Raw genomic sequence first — 20,490 nt, 5'->3', positions numbered from 1 at the left:
ACACCCCATAGCCCCCATGTGACGCGCTTGCGTCCTTTAAAGCCCATCCGCCCTGTGCGCGCTCCCGCATCGGAGACGGGGGCGCGCCGCAGCCTTTCTCACCGGCATGGAGCAGCAGCAGCAGCAGCAGCAGCAGCAGCAGCAGGTTACAGCTTAAAGCTACAGCAGCGGACTTTCTGTGTTTTATTTCTTCAGTCGATAAAGAAGTAGTAGTACTGTGGCCTCGTAGAGCGAGCAGCTCAGAGCTTTTCTGTGCACGATGCTTTCTTTTGTTTGGGTTTTTTTTGTTCACTGGAGGAGCCATAAGATGAATTGATTATCAACGTTAAAGTTCAGGGACGATAAAATCACAGACATTCAGATTAGCTCGCTGTTTTGTAGCTATGTAGCCCATGCGAATAGCGCGTTTTATTGAGACTATCACAGTTTAATTCGTTGCTGGAGGGAAATTGGCATTTTTGGGAGTTGGAAAAAATGGGAAGCACTGCCATGGACTCTAAAGCGAAAGACGGCGGGAAGAAAAGTACACGAAAGAGAAGGACGCTGCGGTTAAACATGCCGGTAAGTCCGAGCGGTCACTCGTTCAGGGACATTGTTTTAGTGATGAGCGTTTGATCTCCAGCCAATCACAGCGCAGCACTGGAGCGCAGCTCGAACATGTGGGTGGGGTTCGGTGAAGCGCGCGGCATACATAAACACCAACATTCCACCGCAGGCTGTTCCGTCTGCCCACCTGTTTTCCGACAAGCCCCGCCTCCTGCACTGTGATTGGCTAATAGTTCGTAATAACAGCTATCGTCTACAGCTTCTAAATTGGCAGAAGATCATTTTTTCCTGTGCAGCGCCTGAAGAATAGCAGAAATGTGGAATTATTAGATCATTCATTTTTTATTTATTTAAATTAAAAACATACAGGACGTGTTTAACATAACAGAAAGACTACCTGAAAAACTCTGGGCAATATATAAGTAACACCTACCGTATCAGTGCTATAAATGGATCTCTATATTTTATCAGACAAAGCGCCACTTATTCACCTATTTTAATTTAATTTAATGTAATTTTTAAAATATGCAATGCTCTGATCTCAGCTTATAATACCCCCCCCCCTCCCCATCCTTCCAGGTTTTTTTTTACAGTAATTGTATGAGCTTTTATTCAGAAGACTTCTTTTCTTACTTGTAGTCACTTACTCTGCACCACAGTGTTATATTTTGTAGGCTGGGAGCCCAGATCAGATGTACATTATAAAAGTGTTGTGTTTGTGTGTATGGTAATAAATACACATGTGTAAGACCCCTACCACGACATACCTTGGACTGAGAGATAAGTATGTTGAAGGAGGTTGCATGTTCTCACACCTCATTATAGAAAAACGGGAGAGAAGAAGTCTGAATGCAGTATAATACACTATTATACACTAAACTGAAATCTGAGTGAATGAAGAGGCCTGAGGGTGGCTGTGTCCAATAAAGCCATAATGAGATCTTTTTTGTTTTCTTCTGTGGTGCAATGAATGGTCTTCTTGGGTTAGTATCATGTTGCAGTAATGAATCTCATTATCTCATCACGTGCTCAAAAATGCAATTATCCACTGACGCAAGAAACAAACAAACAGCTAAAAAAAGCAAACAAACGGCTGTGCTGTACGGTTGATTCTGAATGGTTGATCGTTTTTCAAACAATCAATGCTTTTGTCTGGGTTTTGATATTCTAGCAATCTTCTGAAGAATAGTTTCAGGTTTATGAAAAATGGTCTCTGTTTAACCCTTCGAATGATGATTGTCTATTAGGTTCAGGGCCAGTATAACATCTGCAGTGCTTATGTAAGATAATGTCAATCTTTAACCTCACAATGATTCAGTTCATTTATGTATGATTCTTTAGTACACAAAACAGGGTCTATTAAGGTACTTTTAGAAAAGCAGAGATTCTATATATATATATATATATATATATCCACTTATGTTAAAGTGAAAGTAACCTTTCTCAGTACTATATAGAATGCAAATGTGAAAGGTGGAATCAACAGTAGTGAATTGGCCGACAATAAAAGCAGCACACAATCTCATTGTATGAAAATAGGGAATTTCATTTGGCAAAATACTTTATTGAATTCTTGATCAATTAAAGGCGCTGTATATGTATTTGCTGACTATTTGCTTGCTCTCCGGTCTGTTTGCGCACTGGTCCTGCTCTGTAAATAGGAAATAAACAAGGTGGCTTGTGTCGAGAAACACAACATCATGCTGCACAAAAAGTTCTTGGATCAGTCAAGGTCGAAGACTCATGTAAACATTGGTGAGGTGACCTCTGAACGCTGACATGAAAAGGGATGAGAATGTTCCTCTACACAGAAATAGCTCAGCATGGATTTGTTTTATTTGCGGATGAATGTTAACGTCTGAGAACTGTTTGCTAACCTGCAACTTAGCTAAAGCTAATTATTTGTCATGATGTAGTTCTCTCTAACATTATATCAATGTGGTGGATCGATCTATTGGTCCACAAGCCTTTGCAATGTAAGTGCATGAATTTGGTGGCCGGAGCTTCTGAAGAAGCACCGAAGGAAGAGATGTATTTTGCTGTTGAGTTCAACAACAGTCGTTCTCAAGAACAGGGAGACCAGGGAGTTGAATTTACTTGGGGGATAATTGTACTAATAATTGTACTTGGTTACTGTATCTCAGTACTGTTTAGGAAGAATTGTACTTGAAATTGAACTTTAAGAAAAAATATTTACTTAATTACATTTCCAAGAGCAAAGAAAGTCACTTAGACCTTCAACGTAGGGCGTACGGTAAAAATACTAGATCACAATATTTAAAGACATTTTTTTGGATTCATGATATTTATCACGATACATGTAATCACAGACTAAAAACATCAGTAGGGACAGATTCTTATAAACTACTATTCAGATACTGTTACGTACTGAGTGCAGTGAATTTTATTCAACATCTGCTGCTCTTCATCTAATTAAACCAGCCTAATTACCCTGTTTGTAATGAAACATGAAACAGCACTAACAATATCCTCTATGTAAAAATGTATCACGATACAATAAAAATATCGTCATATTGCCCAGCTTTACTTCAAAGTATCTGAAAATCTCAAAGGCCTAGAGATTATTCTCAGTTTTTCTCTGCAATAAACAGAAATAAATAGTTAGTGTTTATTAAAGCATCCAGACAAAATCATATCAGTGTAATATTCAACTGCAAATACAACAGTTATACTCCTTATATATTCATAAATTGGTCAAATAGTCGCCACATTGCACGTCCTTATGTATTTATCTGTTAAAACATCTACTTTTATATGACATTCATGTAATAATGACTGTTTTAATGTATGCACTTTTTAATGTTCCCCTTCCCGCCCCACATCTCATTGTTTCATTCAGGGTATAAATTACTGCACTGAGAGAAGAGTTGTCTCTCTCTCTCTCTCTCTCTCTCTCTCGTGTGTGTGTGTGTGTGTGTGTATGTGTCTTTTGTGCTTCCTCTGTTTTGTAGTTGTGATGGTTCCAGGCTCAGGATGGCACTGCTCATCTCTATCAGATGCCTCACTGGGCAGGGCTCTGAGTAAAGAGGGCGGGGCTTTGTCCAGGCCAGGAAGCTCTGGGCTTCTTTAGGATTGTGCTTCTCTCTGCTTGACACTGAGCCAAATAGTCCACTGGTATTTTAGTTGTGTTATTTTCACCTCCATGGCTGCAGCCCATCTCCCATGCTTGGAAGTGTGTGTGTGTGTATGTGTGTGTGTGTGTGTGTGTGCTGTTCTGATAGAATTTATTCATTCTAGTATTGCGCTAGACAGCCTAAGCAAACTGCGCAGAGAATCTGGTTTGTTACACGTTGGTTTGTCATGTCTCCTGACCTGCCTTTGTTACTCAGCACTGATACTTTGACCCTTTCACTTTTGCAGGGTCAAATTGGGGCTGTAGGAAAATGATGATTCAGCTATTTGGGGGTGGGGGGGGCATGAAGTCACTTCTGTTACATAACCCACTCCCTCCTCTTGTAAACAAGCTGGACACGGCTGTGCTAACAAACAGCCATAGGAGGTGAGGTTTAGCTTAAAGCTCAGTCCTTTTATCTGGATGATGTAAGGACTCACTATAGTCCACCTCTATGGTCAACAGATAGCCCTGATGTTTGATGGATTTACATGTACGCAGCAATGTGCGCGCACACACACACAAATACACAAACATACACACACAGGTTTGTTTTTGTAACATATCATTATGTGGGCTCATCCCGCCCTTCCATACACGATGGCCAAATGTTTGTGGACACTGGCTCATTTAATGTTTCTTCCAAAATGAATGGACATAGCTTTCCACTACATTCTGCTGTAAGGGGTTTATTTGCATTCAGTCTTAGTATGATAAGTTCTTGGACGAAGCTCCAGCAGTCCTGTTCAATCCTGTTCAGCTTTATAACACTCTTAACTATGTTTTGCATTGGGCTTGGTGACCGTCGTGTGAGGCTGACCCATCCCGTTCTATTGGCAGTGCTTTTCTACAGACATTATATAAGCTATTTCTAAATTCAACTGAACACCTGTGTCAGCGGTGAGCCCTCCTTAATGCAACTACATTCATAAACCTTTGGACTTATAGTGTCCCAAAAGTATTACGTACATACTGTGTATAAGTACATGATAATTATATGTCCATATGTATTGCATGTAAGTGTATGTACAATATATGGACACCTGCTCATTCATTGTTTCTTCCAAAATCAGAGAAAATTAAGAGTTTATCCTTCTTTTGTTGGAGTAACTGTATTTGCTGTACAGAGAGATTGTAATGCACTGCTGTGAGGATTTGATTGCATTCAGTGACAAGAGCTTTAGTGGGGTCCTGTTGGATGATTACCACCCCACCTCATCCGTTTTGACATGGTATCAAAGGCAGTGGTGGCTCAGCGGTTAGAGCGCCGGGATATTGATAACAGGGTTGTGGGTTCGATTCCCGGGCTCGGCAAGCTGCCACTGTTGGGCCCTTGAGCAAGGCCCTTTACCCTCTCTGCTCCCCGGGCGCTGGAGTTGGCTGCCCACCGCTCTGGGTGTGTGTGTGTACTCACTGCCCCTAACACGTGTGTGAGTGTGTGTTCACTACCAGATGGGTTAAATGCGGAGGACACATTTCGCTGTACAGTGTACACTGTACAGTGACAAATATGTGCACCTTTACCTTTATATAAAAAACAAAAGACTAACTCAATTGAGCCTTCACCCCAGTGATCCCAGTGAAGTAAACATTAGTAAATAAAAATGACAGGTCAGGACCATTTTGCTGTTCCTGTTATTGCAGGCTAGTCCTAATTTTGTCTGGTTTTCCAACAAAGTCAGGACATGCAAATGTACAAAAACCAGCTCAAACACACACTACCAAAGACATCCCGGCAAACTCCATCCTCCTTGAGGGAGGTGCAGGGCTGTCAGTCAGGCCCGGCTGGCCTTACCCAACAAGAGTTGCCCTGGGTTCATCAAATAGGATTTGCAAGTGCTTGAGGCAGCAGTTTTGTTGACTATCTCATTACAGCGCTGCCCTTGTCATTAAGCACTACTCCAGCAGTACGAACTGGCTCTGCCTTTGAGCTTAGCTTCATCTTGGCCACTTCTTGCTCCCTTCCAAGTGGAGGAGGCTCTATTGGCAGGCTCGTTTTCCACTGGCAGCAAAGAGCTTCAAAGATGCAGAGCAGATTGTGATACCAGACTCTGCATATCAAGCCTGTGGAGACGGGCTGGCCGGAGCGGGACGCTTATCTTTGTTGCTGTCGTGTTCATGGGGCTGTAGGTAAGGACATGTGCTGTATCAGACATCTAGAACACAGAGATTCTGTCCACATCCTGTCAATAAAATGTTCAGCATATCTGCTTTCATTTCGACCAGGCCGTGCTCCGGAGGTGGGGGAATTAGATCACTGTTCTCTTGGAGTTTGTGGAGATTGTGCAAAACAATTGATTTGTCGAAGACTTTGAAAGGTGCATGATTCTAGCAGTTCGGTCCAGTTCTGCGTAGTAGGAACGAAAAGAAAATACTTTGTGTCCATCCACTGTGTTACCATGGAAACTTGAGGAAAATTAAACTGAAAAGGATTTTCATGTCTGCAGGGAAGAATAGACTATGTCAGAATTATAGCCTATTACTACAGAGCTAAGCAACAGAATATGACTTCACAGTGGATTATATGCAGTATGAAAAGTAATGCATTGAATTTGCTCATATTAAAGGCCTGTGAATGCATTTAAAGATCTTACTTAGATTTCTTTGACATTCAGACACAGTGTACTATATGAATCTTGATGTTGAGTATTTTGCATCTTTCGTATCTTGGTATCAGCTCTTTCTCTTGTATCCAGCAGTATCTAAGTTCTCAAGGGTATCTTTGGACTCTGGTCTATTCACACTAGCTAGGGATATTGTGGAATGGATAACTAAGCATTTCTGTACATTGTATCTAGACAAGCACATTTGTGAATGTAAATAAATGTACTTTATTATAATGCACAGATGTGTAAATCATTTCCACTGAATACTACATCAAACCATGTAAATCATAATTGCTCTGCAGAAATGCACCAGTTATACTGAGGAATAGATGTTTACACTATACTAACAAATACTAACATGGAAGAAGGAGTAAATGCTTTTAACTTTTAATGTAACTTAAAGTAATGTAAACAGATTTCATTTCATTTATATTGGTGCAATTATCATGTAGCGAGAATTTTTTAACCTGTCAAAAAAAATTACAAAATTGTTTAGACAGCATCTATTTGGATAAACTCTGAAATATGTTTATCTGTTGTCTAATATATAGAAATATGTGATTAAATTAAGAGATTGGTTGAAAAACAGGACATTTTAATACATAATTACTAAAATCTGCTAAAATTATTCAACTATTCTTTGTGCATTGTACTGAAATCTGTTGACAAACAGGAAATTGTAATACATTTTACTGAAATCTATAGGAATACAGGACATTTTAGTACATTTGACTGAAATCTGTTGAAAGACATTTCAGATTTTTTTTCAGCTTAAAATACAAGACTGTAGTTGTGACCATAAAAATGTTCTTTCAGGGAAATTATATCAGTATGTAGTTCTTTAAGCTACACCTGGGAGGCACAATAGATGACAGGCGATTTTGGGAATCAGTCTGTGGGCGTATTTTAGCAGAATTGGACTATTATGAAGTGTTGCATTTAGCAGTTACAAACTGACTGCCATATAATCATGCCTTGTGAGTTGAGACAAAAGAAGCATTTGTTATCAGGATCAAATGTTCTTGCGTTAGAGATTGTGTGTGTGTGTGTGTGTGTGTGTGTGTGTACGCTCATTGGTCTGAAGTGAGACGCTTGCCTCTTGCTGAGTCACATTCAGAGGGCCTTAGCATTTTAATGAGCTCCGATGCACTGCTTGGTCAAAGTAAAACCCCTCGGAACTTCTCGAGCACAAGCGATCCTGTTAACTCTCCACTGCTGGCTGCACAATGGAAGGTGATATCCACGACTCTTTGTGTGTAAGTTCTCTGCTAAAATTGTTTTGTTATTGACGACTGCACTATTCATTCTTGTAACTCTTTATTACAATAGTTCACTTGTATGAATGTTGTGTTAGATACTTTATTTACCTTACCTTTAACTTACATACACCTAATTATGTATTTAATACACTTTCATTTCCCCTAACCTTATCATAACCCTTATAAAAAAAAAAAAACTAACCCGTGCCCTGGCCCAAATCCAAACCCTAACACTGTTTACCAGATAGTCGGTTAACAATTTGAACATCTATAGATACTCTTTAGGGGGCTAAAGTGTACTATTAGAATTAAGTAAGACTGGTATCTGGTCTCTTTTTGATATAGCAGGGTATTGCAGTTTTGTAGAAAGGTGGTCGAGAAGTACAGCGCCTTTTAAGGTTCTCACTCCTTTAGCTCTTAATTTAGAACATGGAGTGTCACTTTCAAGCTCATGTGTTTTCGCATATTAAGGCAGTTTATTGTGGAATACTCCAGCAGTTTTTTTTTATCTAATCTCAATCTGTAAAATCTAAAGCATACAATCAGTTACCACTACAGTACTGCTGATTTCATTAATATGTAAGAAAAAATAATGAAATTAATGTCTGAATAATTCAAAAGGTTAATCAGTTTAGTATTACAATGTGAAATGACTTCATCAGGTTCATATACACATACCTTCTGGTGTCACGTTATTGTATACAGTGTCCATTGTTTCATATACCACTGCAATTTGAATGTACATACATTTTAAATAAGGCATTCAGAGCTTATAAAGAGTTATAAAGTCTCTGTTGTTGGTGGCCTTAGCAAATATCCTCACTGTGGGACCCATGAAAGTCCAGTTTATGGTCTCTTCACATAGTCTGGGTCATAATTTTGAGCATGAGTGAGATTTGTATAAGCAGTTGGGCAACTGGGCAGCTAGCTCGAGGGAAAAATGCAGTGGCAGCATGGCTGTGAGATCGAGTTTCACTTACAAACAGGTTTGCTTGGCAGTGTAAACATTTCCTGCCTGTCATCACTCTGCAGATGTGTCAAGTGAGCGTGAGCCACAGTAACTGTAGGACACTTTTCCAAGGAGAAATACAGTAGAGTGGAGGAAGGGACGACTTGTGGATCATGACTCGTCCTGCTGGCTGGATTATTTCTGCATTGGCAGTTTGGCCATTTTACAGGTTAGCCTTAGCAGCCATTGGACCCCGTTTATAGGATCTGAAACACTGTCTTTAAGCTTATTTGGCTCTTTTGTTGCTGCATGTTCGTGTGATATCTTTCAGTCATGTAGTGCTGATGTACTTTTTGTTGGATACCTTTCTTAGTATGTACTCTTCATAGACTGTGGCTCTGATATTTGCAGTTAATGCAATATCAGATATATTAGACACTATTCTGGAACACAGGGACTTCTACTTGTATTTACTTTCTTGCTTCTGCCCCAGACGGGTCTGACCAATAAGCAGAGAGAACGTTCTCACATGGTTTGTTGTGATGTATTTAGGTGCGCTTGAATATTTTTTGAATATTTTGAATATTTATTGATATTTGCAGTTAATGTTGCTGTGCATCAGTACATTCCTATAATGTATGCTGCGGTGTTTCAGACCATACCAGGGCTTGACAGCCTGAGACCTGGATTGAATCTTTAACTCGTAGACCCTGCAAGTCTTTGTTCATGTAAATGAATGGACGGTTAGAGCATTTAGAGTATGTGGATTGCTAATGTAACTCATAAACAAACAAGAGAGGAGATTAAAACCGACGTTTTGCAAAGCAGCTGCTTTCGTCAAAGGACACTTTGGGATGCTTTAGCGTTCACACTACAAATGTTATGTGGTCATAGGGGTCCCTGACGACCCCTGAAAATTGTCTTGGTATCAGGTTAAAATGTGTCTGCAAGATGACATACTGTTATCTCTGAAAAAAAATCAGAGATGATTTTTTAATATTTTTAATTTTTAAAACAAGGGTTTGTTGAAAAATTGTATTACCATTGATGTCTAAAGTTCTTCTTTAGTATAGAATGGGAGATGCTTAGCTAATGTTGCTAACAGACACTGGATTCAGACTGTCCCCAATCTTCGTAAATATATGCTGAACCCTCTTGGGATCTTCATTTGTTTCACATAGACATATTTCTGTGATTTGGAACACAGTTTGACTTTTACTTTAGATTATTTCCATTCCAGCTCTGCATAGTCTGTTAAATCAGGTTCCTTTTCTCCCTTGGTGTGATTTGTTTGGGCAGGTGTGAATATAGTAATCACACTTGGATGCAGACCACAACAACCAAGCTGAGACCCTTCAGAGGAGATGGTTTTGGTCTGGTCCCAAACAAACTCTAGAGCAGTATGTTTTTGGTAAGATTGTAATCTTACCTCGATTGGACACAACTATCAGGTGTACTCTGCCAGTTTGGGCTAAACCCAAGGCCCCCATAGCCAGGTGTTAACCTGGTATACTGCCCAGATAAATACTACAGCTGTGAACTGATGCCATCTCTGCTGTATGTTAAATTTCACAAAAACAGACACTATCCTGGAACACAGGGACTCTTGTATTTACTTGTATATACTTACTTGCTCCTGTCCCAGACGGGTCTGACCAATAAGCAAAGAGAACGTTGGTTTCACACATGGTTTGTTGGGATGTATTTTGGTGCGCTTGAATATTTCCCTTTGTAAAAACAAACCAATCCAATAAGAAATGCTCCAAGTGTACAAACACTATCAACTGATTCAGACCAAAGTTATTAAACTGTTGGTTTGTAATATTTTAATGCCCTTAGTCTTTAAAAACAAACTACTACTTTAGCCTACTTTAAACACCAAACATGTCAATTGCTCTTGTGGAAAAATAAGTAACTCTAAACTACTAGTATTTCTTTAATGCATAATATAGTCTATGCAACATTTTGGGCTTTTATTTATACAAACCTAAACTCTACAGAGAGTGGTACAAGTGAGCGCTGAGTAGGTCAATATGTGGAAGTAAATTGAGCATGGGTAATTGAACACTGTTCATTTACATGAAAAGAGTTACATTAGAAGACATACAGAGAAGTGCACTCACCTCAACCACCTTCATTTTCTGTTCTGGAATATGCTGTTTTACTTGTTTGCTCATTCAAGTCTCAGCTTGTGGAGACATAATTGTGCTTTGAAAGTAAAAACTGCCTCCAAAATCAAGTGTTTCTAGGATCTCTATCAATGTTTTTAGGGTAAAGCCGTTAGAATAAATTGTGGACATTTTCTGTTCTTGCTTTTCTAGGACCTGAGCACATTTGCCATGCCTTTCCTGGAGGGGGACAGTGAGCATGCTGAGAAAGACATGCGTAAGGTAATGTCACTCTAAAAATCCTCTCTAGTCACTCCTGTGGCTTACACTGACATTTAAAGTTACACTATGGAGAAAAGTATGTAGACACTTGAATATCACATCCACGTTTGCTTGGTGAGCATTTTATTCAAATACCCTGGATGTTAAAATAGAGTTTGTCCTCCTTTTGTTGTCATAACAGCCTTCTAGGAAGGTCTTCTACTAGATTTTGAAACATGGCTGCAGAACCTCTGATGTTGGGTGATGAGGCCTGGCTCATAGTCGGCATTCATCATCCCAAAGGTGTTTGATGGGACTGAGGGCTTGCCTGAAACAGGACAGGGCCTTTCCCAAATAGCTGCCTTAAAGTTGGATTTCCCTTAATTGGAATCAAGCAGCCCAACCCAAAAACAGATCATTATACTGTGCCTCCACCACCAAACGTAACAGTTGGCATTCTGGATTTGGGCAGGTAGTGTTCTCTTACCATCTGCTGTGCCCAGATTCGTTTGTCAGTCTGCCATGTGGTCAAGCATGAATCATCACTCCAGAAAATGCATTTGCATTGCTCTAAGAGTCCAATGGCTTGACACCATTTCTACTGTTATGGTGATCCTGCGACCCTGAGCTTGTGTATAGCTGTTTGGCCATGGAAAACCTGATCCAGGAAACGCTAGATGAACATGTCTTGTGCTGAAGTTGCTAAAAGAGGCAGTTTGTGCCAGTAGTGTGCACTGTGTGTACAGGTGATTTTTACACACTATGAGCTTCAGGCCCCGTTCTGTGAGCTTAAGTGGTATACAGCTTAGCAACTTTTGCTAAACTAGCACAGTTGACTGAGGCAGCTCTTGCAGGGAATAGTATTTAACACACTGACTGTTGCCAGCCTATGTCAATGAACTCCTCAGTACAACTCATTTTACTGCCAGAGTTGAGTGCATTGATATTGCCTGGCTGTCTGCTTTATTTTATGCACCTATTTGCAATGAATGTAGCTGAAGTTCTGAACAATACTAAGTTACAGTCACGGTTTAGCATCTTGATTCAAGTCCAGTAAGAAACCTGTAATGAAAACTGTTTGGTGCGTTATTCTAATTTATTTTATTTAAAACAATAATATTTTCAAATTAAACATAGAATTGAATATGTTTAGATATGCAGTTCAAAATATGTAAGCAGCAGTGATATAGCAGTAGTCTATACAAGTGATGGTGCAAATGAACTGAAATCAGTTGTGAACATGTCTTGTGTCTGATGCTAACAGTCCTAGCATAATGAGTAATGCATGTATGTGAGTGTTTCTTCAATTAGGATCACTGTTGTTTAGCCTAGAGTTTACAGTTGAAAAGACAAGCTTTTAAATACTAATTAGAGAAATAAATCCCATACAAACACCATAACTACCAAACTTAACTGTTCTCGGAAGAAATGCTTGAGTCTGATTCCTTTCTGAGTCAGATCACATTAGCAAGGATGCGAGGATGTTCCTGTGATGTTCCTGGAACTCTGTTCTGCAGATCAGGAGGGGTAAAAGGATGTGTGAAGAAAATGAGTCTACATGCAATTAAAAAAACATCTCTTGTGTTCCATGTGTGTGCTGTGATGTTTCATGACTTGGCAGTCTGCCTGAAAGATTCACAGCGGCATGCTTTCAGTGCCCTCGTTCTGATGTTTTGATTATGACTGTAATTGGATGTAGTTGAGAGGCTTGCTCTAATAACCTCATTTGTAGTCAAGCCACCATCCTCCTGAACTGCAGCTATAGAAACCACTGGCCTTCTGGCCTGGCTTTAGAAAATGCTCAGTAGCTGGGCCTACATACTGTAGGCTGGATCAGTGAAGAACTACTTTTCATTCCCTAGAGAACCTTTAAACTGATGGTTCTTTAAAAACATACAGCTGTAAAATGAGATGTGGAGATGTCCTACCTCTCAGTGAGAGGCCTAATCAGAGCACCCCCTCCCACAAGGTTAATTGACCTACGATTTTATAATTAACGTGATGTGCAAAATTACATTTTTATTTTTTTGTGGCGGCTGCCCACTGACACCTTCGGTCACTTCCGATGGAGCCCCTGACTAGGCCCTACATTATGCAGAAACTTGGTAAAACAATCAGTGGAATGCTCTTTAAGACTGCGTACCCTGCCTTTAGCTGACAGCTGCATTGCTTCAGTTCAGCCACTTATCTTTCACCTTCAGTAGAGTTCACAGGATATCTTGAATACTGCAGCCCTGTCTAAAGAGCCGGTGATCAGTCAGTGACAACAGCTGGAACCAAGGTTTGGAGGTTAAGATAAATAAGCCGAAAGCTCAAGTACAGTTAATACAGGCGAGTGCAGCTTTGGTCCAAGAGGATCTAAGTCCAGCACAGTTTGGCGATTTCCCTGTTCAAACTATAGTTTGAGGGTACAACGTTCTCTGGAAATTATTTATATGCATTTTGAAGGCCGGGCTATAATCCATATCATCTTTTCAGTATTCAGATTGTTTGATTACAGATTGTTTGGAGGGGAACATGGGACCATTAAAATATGTGCAACTTGGCAAGTTCACTGAAAAAAATGTAATGTACATTATTTACATGGTTTAAATTGGTGGAACACATTTTATTCATTTGCATACACCTGCCACATTTAAATGATGTATATGTGACATCATTTCCAGTTTGTCACCTGAGAACACAAAAAATAGGTGCTGTATATAACTGAGTATAAACGCTGGTATATTACTCAGTAACTACAGGGACTTCTGTATAAACTGGTGGGGCTATCTTTTGGTCACAGAAGTTTATAATAACCCTTTTGGTGGTGATTCATAGTGGTGTCGGTCAATAGGCTGTTTAAGGGGTTAACTTAAAATGTCAAATTAAAACATTTTAGGCCACTGAACCTATTTATTAGGATCCTGTTCTGTTACCATAATGTTTTAAGTTGAATGTATGTATTTTTTTAAAATAGATTAAGTTCACACTTTCTAATTTAAAACATTTCTTTTAGAGTGAACATGAGATCTAATTTAGTGAGCTGCCCTTTCCCCACCATTGAATAAAATGTAAAGGCAGGGCAACTTAGTTTACTCAAAAGTTCTCCTTACTAAATACTTTTTGTTCTGTTTGTTTATCTATCCATTATTTATTGGCCATATATATGAACATGGTTTCAAAGCTCCTAAGGGGCACAACTAACATCCTACAAATGGGAATAAACAATAAACAATCGGAGGGGGAGGGACTCTTTTACACAGTAGTTCAGCTGCAGCACATTCACTAGTGTTTTTGAGTTAGCTCAACTTAAACTGCATTAGTGGCCAAATTGAGATGCAGAAGTTAAAATTGTAGTTTAGGAGAACTCCTGATGAAACGTAGTTGAGTTAACTCAAAAAGTATGAACACTGATTGATTTGAACACATATATGATTTGAAATGAAGCCAGTCAGGACTGGATTGCCAGAAGATTTTAAGGATGAAGATTGGATTATTTAAACCTCACACTACCGGAAGATCTGGCAAGATAACTGACCAGCCTGACACCCTTTGTGATTGTTGGAATGGGCGAATCACTCTTAATCATTATGTGACAGTATGGGAAAGGCCTATGTAGCATTGTGTGATCTACTTCTAGCTTTTGGGTAGGAATTGCCCAAATAATACAATTAAACGAATAACAAATAAAGAGTAATCCGATTGTTTTTTACAGCTAGCAACTTTGCAACCAAACTCTGTAGGAGCCTAGATCATATGTTTCCTATTCTGCCACTGATTTACAGCTGCAGTGCAGGTTGTTGAGTAATGTATTTGTCAACTCCAGCTTCTTTTGTGTTTATACATTGAGAAACCCTCTCTGACACTTTCATATGTTGTGCTGTGCTAGTGACCTCTGGCCCAGTGCGTCTACTGTAAACATGGAGTATTTTTACTACTGTTTTCCTTTGTTTTCAGATAGGGAGTTAGTCCTCCCTCACTGCCCACGTGAACTGAGGGTTATATTTTCTGAGCATTTGTGTGAGATTGTTGGGTGTTTGAACTCTGTTGTGATGTTCAAGCTTTGGCCATGGGAATGGTGCAGGCTGTGGATGCGGGACATAATAAGTGATGAAAAGCTGGTGTCAGCATGTTTTACAGTCTTTTGCCCAATGCTACAGAAAGCAAGAATGTCAGACGGGTGTAGTTTTCCATAATGGCCAAAGTTCTGTATACTTAAATTCTGCTGAAAGAAAGAAATTCTGCTGAAAGAAAGAAATTCTGCTGAAAGTCATACATTTTGCATTTTGTGTAAAAGGTCAAAGATATATCAATAGAGATTGTAAAAGGGAGACAAATTCATTACTTAACTATCCAGTTATTTATATAACAGTAATTACAACTGAGTAGTAATAAATAAAGAAAAACCCTTCAAAAACAGTTTAAAAATTAACTGAAATGAAACACTGACTTCGGTGACAGCCAGTGGCATCCTCAAAGAGTAAATAATGTCATGCTGTGGTGAGCTTTTTCTACATTTTAACAAAAGACCCCAACAAAACTAGGTGAGCCTCTGTTCTTTCTGGGAGCTTAGACAGTTTTGAGTAGCTTTGTCTGTCTGTTTGTGTGCTGGGAAATTCCTCTTCGTGAATGCTGGAGGCACCAAAGACTGCCAGGAACCAGACAGTGAGGCAGACTATTTTGTTATTCCCAATGCCGAGGGCAAACCTTATCGCCAGAGAGTAAAATATAAGCTATATGGAGAAACTCACTTGGTTATTTGACATAACAGAGAGATTATTAGGTTTAGGGTTTAGGTTGACATTCCTGTTGTTTAACAGACATTCCACACTGCAGCCATAGCTTATATGTTTGTCTTAAAGGTGAAGTTCTGAATTTAGTAGTAACACTTAACATTTATGCATTTAGATCCATAGGTCAGCACACACAGATTGCTAGTTAAGCATTATCTATCTAAATGGATCATGGTAATATTTTATATTACATATATTACATTACATACATATAATACATACCTTCAGCATTATCTTACAGTTTGTGATATTAAAATAATGAATTTATTGTGCTGTATCTATGTTATAAAACCTTAACATTAACAAGTTTGTTAATACCCTAATCCAGTTAACAAATAGACCTTGCTAGGGTGATTTGGATATGCTCAAGCAGGGCCAACAAGCAGCTAATGCTCTCTCCATGGACAGAACTGCATTGTCCAGCATGATAAGATTGCTGAGAATGATGGGTTTTCCATGGTTTCCTATTTTCCCACCAAATTGGGCTAGTTTGCTGTTATTCTGTGGGTATTATGTTTATGGCTAGATCAAAAATAGTCTGTGGTCTTAAAATGGTGATCCAAATGTAATATAGTAAATTGCTGTACAGGCTCAGGCAATGTAGCTAGTAAAAGGTAGGTGCAATCCAACAGCAGATGTATTTCAGACTTTATAATCACTGGTAGTTCATTGTTATCGTGCATAATCACTCCAAAAGAAAACAATTCCAAAGTTCAATACGGTGTTCAGTACTAGTTGAGCTTTTCTATAGCACAGCTGTGTGCTTAACATTGTTTCAGGAACTAGTATACCCATAGAAGACTGATGCTTTAAATAGCAAGGTTCCCTGGATACTGGATATATTCAGCTTTGCAATGTGGAGTTGTGAGCTTAGTTCTGTCCTCTGAGTGTGTAAAGCTGTGTGGCCAGATGCTGGCAGGATATTGCGGCTGCATGTAGAGGCCATTGTACCATTGTACACCTGAGTGGTGCCATTCTTGTGCAAAATAAGACCATTTTGTTAGCAGGCTGTGACTCAGTGCAAAGAAAAATGCTTGATCACGTTGAATGACATGCAAAATTATACAGTATAACAGCAAGTTTGTCAAGTAATTGTGCAATTTTGTTTTTTTTGTCATTTCTGACATAATTATTGATCATTACTGCAATTAGTTGCAGCTCTGGCATTTGCCCAGTGATGTGAAAGACAATCACAGTTCCTTCCAGGAATGATTTGATTATTCCTGCTGTGCTTTTGTGTGTAGTAATGAGTAATGTTGCACAGGTTTACATTATGACTGATTAGAGCAGCAGTTCACAATGCACACTGACTGTTAAAGGTCTGGGCACACCCCGCTCTGCTCGTTCACACCTGACTCATACATGATCAGTAGAATCAGTATCATCATGTTGGAGTGGAGGAAACCCTCGCAAAGATTGCAATGGTTCTATCTGTAGCAATGTCGTCTCTCATAAAATCATTCAGTGGATGGTTCTTTAAAGAAGAAGCTCCTGTCCTACATACTTTGTTTTCACTTGTATGTTACGTCTGTCCCAACGTATCAAACAAAAATCTTAAAGCGTTTATTTAAAATGTAAACATTTTAGTATATATAAATAATATTTTCATATAATTTCAATAATAATACTGTAATACACAATATCCTAACTTTATACTTATACCCAAACTTTTGAATGGTAACATACCATATATACATTCACTATATGTCCAAATATTTGTGGACACCCCCTCTAATGAAGCCATTCAGCTACATTAGTTTGCGCCCATTGCTGACACAGATGTGTAAATGCACAGACACAGCTTGTCTAGTCCTTGTAGAGACATACTGCTAATAGAACATGACTCAGATGGCTGGAGCAGATGCCAGGGGTGGGCTAGAGCTGTGGAGCAGTGGAACGGTGTTCTCTGGAATGATGGTTGGTGCTCCATCCAATGCTTTAAGGATAAGTTGGAGAGTTGAACATGAGGTGGGGTGGGGATCATCCAACATCCTGACCTCACTAACGCTCTTGTCGATGAATACAATCAAATCCTCACCAAATCTAGTAGGAAGCCTTCAGTGGAGAGTAGAGACAGTTACTCCAATAAAAGCAGGATGAACTCTGTTATTACACTTGATTTCGGCAGAAACAGTGAATGCGCAGGTGTCCCAATACTTTTGTCCATGTGTGTACACACATGTTTTTACAGTTTACAGTTTAATTTGTTTTTTTGTCTTGTCTTGGTTCTGCAGGGGGAGATTGGCTGCCATTCGGCAAGCCCAACTAAGGGCTTCTTCAGCAGAGGCCCGTTTAGTCGGCCCTCCAGCCCCATGTCAGCCCCAGCCCGGTCCAGAAACAGCCCTGGATCCCCTAAGACCATTTTCCCCTACCCACCCCATCAGGAATCCCCGCCCAAATCGCCCCGCCGCCTAAGCTTTACCGGAATCTTCCGCTCTTCCTCCAAAGACTCCTCCAGCACCTCGGTGTCAACCTCCACCTCCACCTCCCCCGTCACTATCAAACTCTTCTCCAGAGCCAGGAAAGGTAAGAGCTGCTACAGCAGTTGCATGTTTACCAAGTCTCAAATTGGGCTGTGTATTTTAATAGAAGAACCAAGGGTGTAGGTACTGGGTGGGCAAGAGCGACATGTGTAACCCAGTATTCAAATGGGTACCTGTGCTTTCCCTAGTGAAATATTGGTGGCATGTTGTACATTTACAGCATTTGGCTGATGCTCTTATCAACAGCAGCATACATTTGGTAATCTTATAAATTAGATATTCTGTGCCGTGAATCCAGCAATGCCGTTTGTACTGCCATGGAGTGAATCCTGCCGTTTCCTCTGTGAGACCTTTCCTGACAGGAAATCTCAGCTCTTACAGAGAGAGCAGCCCAGATAAGGCCACAGTCTTAGTAAATAAGAAACAGGATATCTCACAGAATGGCTCTAATGGAGAAAATCAAATGAAATGATCACAATGACTTGGATCAGAACATTATGGGGAAGACAGCATGAAATTCTTATAATTTATGAAATTAGGGATGGAAACGACATACAGCTTTTTATTGATAGACTAAAATGTATGCAATAACTTTTGCCTGAAATGGCATCATTACATTAATTACATTAAATTCAAATATGTGCAGCAATGCATTGCTTGTGTTCACTCTGTGGACATGATTTTCATGTTCAGCTTTATATGAACTATGTATTTATTCCATTACATTACTGAAAATAACACATTACACATATGTACACTGATTGTACGGTGAAAAACTGTTAACCCATTACAGTAAAAGAATAAAAATATTGAATACAGTTTCTGTAACAGTTACATATCGTAAATACATATATCAGCCAAAACACTAATTTCACACCTCTTTTCTGGAAAATATGCTGGTTGTGTTCATAATGGAACAGCTAACTTTATTATTTTGGTATTTTTTTGTGAAAACTAAATTTTGTCACTGTTAAATGTACTAGCCATTGTGTTAGTAGCTATAACCAGCTATAATTATGCTTTGTAAATATAGCTCCTTAGGGTCAGATGTATTATATATATTATATAAATATAATAAATGTGATTTATACTTATTAACTGCTATTATTAACTAATCATAGGTTAACATAATAATCAAATCCATATTTCTTGTGCTCAAATGCTGTGTCTGGTTTATGTCTAAATAATTTCTGCCTAAATTATTCAGTTTTGGATTCAGTCGTCTGAAGCTCATTTTTTCAGATGTCTTGGTATTGGTCTAGGCGCTCGCTGGTAAACTAGATCTTGATCTAATGTTTTTTTGTTGTTTTTTTTTCTTCTTGCGCACCTCCCATGAAAATCAAACGTGTGGTCTCTTTCTGATGATAGACGCTGTCCTTTGTACTTCAGCTGTCGCGAGAGCTACCTGTAGATCCCATGGTGACATTTTAGGATTGTTGGAGACTTCATTATGCATTTTGTGGTCTGCTGTTGGATTGAACTTGCTAGGAAGGCCAGGCCTGACCTGGCCAGGTTGCAGTTGTTGCACTTGTGAATTATTTTGCAGACAGTAGGGCTGCATAATATTGGACAAATAACTGACACTGCAATATTTAGTTGTTCTGCAATATTTATTGTGATATTAAAATTTCCAATAGATTTCACCAGAAGTCAATCATCCAGCATGTCATGATATTAGTAATGCACTCTGTGTTTCCAATATTGCAGTAAAATAAACAATACCGGGCAGATAATCAGGCAGCTGCCTCTGGTAGATCTGGTAGATTTATTATTTTGTATTAAACTGCAAAAAAGACATCCTGCGATGTGACTACTGCACATGTGCACATTGTGATAGCGATACTAAAATGATATATTGTGCCCTATTGCACAGTAAAAATGATAATTCCTAGACTCTGAAGGTATTGGAAAGTTCCTTGGATCTCACCATTGTGATCCCACTCACTTTACCAATCATGAGCAATGTCCGAGGTTTAAATGAGACAGACTCCTCCATAATTCCCTCTAAAGATGTTCTAATCATCTGCAGCTGATGTGCTGCATCTGAGTCTAGCTTATGCATTTCAAGTAATAACACATGTAGGCATGTCCTAACTTTAGCTTCAGGAAAATATATATATATATATTTTTTTATTATTACATTTTACAAAATCTTTTCAGTTTTATGTCTATTTAGCTATATTTCCTCAATCTCTCAATATTGTTAAACTGAATATCATCTGTTTATATACATTAAAGAAAACAAAGGTTTTAATTGTGTGTCCTCATTTTTCCTTTTTTTTTATATGTGTATTACCACTTTTTTACATAACTTTCTACACTTTTAGCTAATATTACTGTTAAGTTCATAACACATAACGTCATATTGTT

General features: G+C 39.1%; 1 protein-coding gene across 3 annotated transcripts in view; it reads left to right on the top strand.

Moving 5' to 3' along the window:
• Nucleotides 1-83: 83 nt before the first annotated feature.
• LOC140565047 (5'-AMP-activated protein kinase subunit gamma-1-like) overlaps nt 84-20,490 on the top strand; it is a 100,150-nt gene continuing 79,743 nt past the window's right edge. The window contains exons 1-3 of one of the 3 annotated variants that reach the window (XM_072690797.1): nt 84-561; nt 10,815-10,883; nt 17,872-18,163. In XM_072690797.1, the coding sequence (XP_072546898.1) occupies nt 475-561; nt 10,815-10,883; nt 17,872-18,163 (448 nt within the window). In that variant the 5' untranslated portion in view covers nt 84-474. Of the gene's footprint in view, nt 562-5,686; nt 5,810-7,441; nt 7,542-10,814; nt 10,884-17,871; nt 18,164-20,490 lie in introns of those variants that run through there. The other 2 variants (XM_072690814.1, XM_072690805.1) reach the window with 2 other exon arrangements.

The sequence above is a fragment of the Salminus brasiliensis genome, chromosome 1 (assembly GCF_030463535.1).
Source record: "Salminus brasiliensis chromosome 1, fSalBra1.hap2, whole genome shotgun sequence".
In the NCBI taxonomy this organism is placed as follows: Eukaryota; Metazoa; Chordata; class Actinopteri; order Characiformes; family Bryconidae; genus Salminus; species Salminus brasiliensis.
This window is presented reverse-complemented; position numbering and strand designations above follow the sequence as displayed.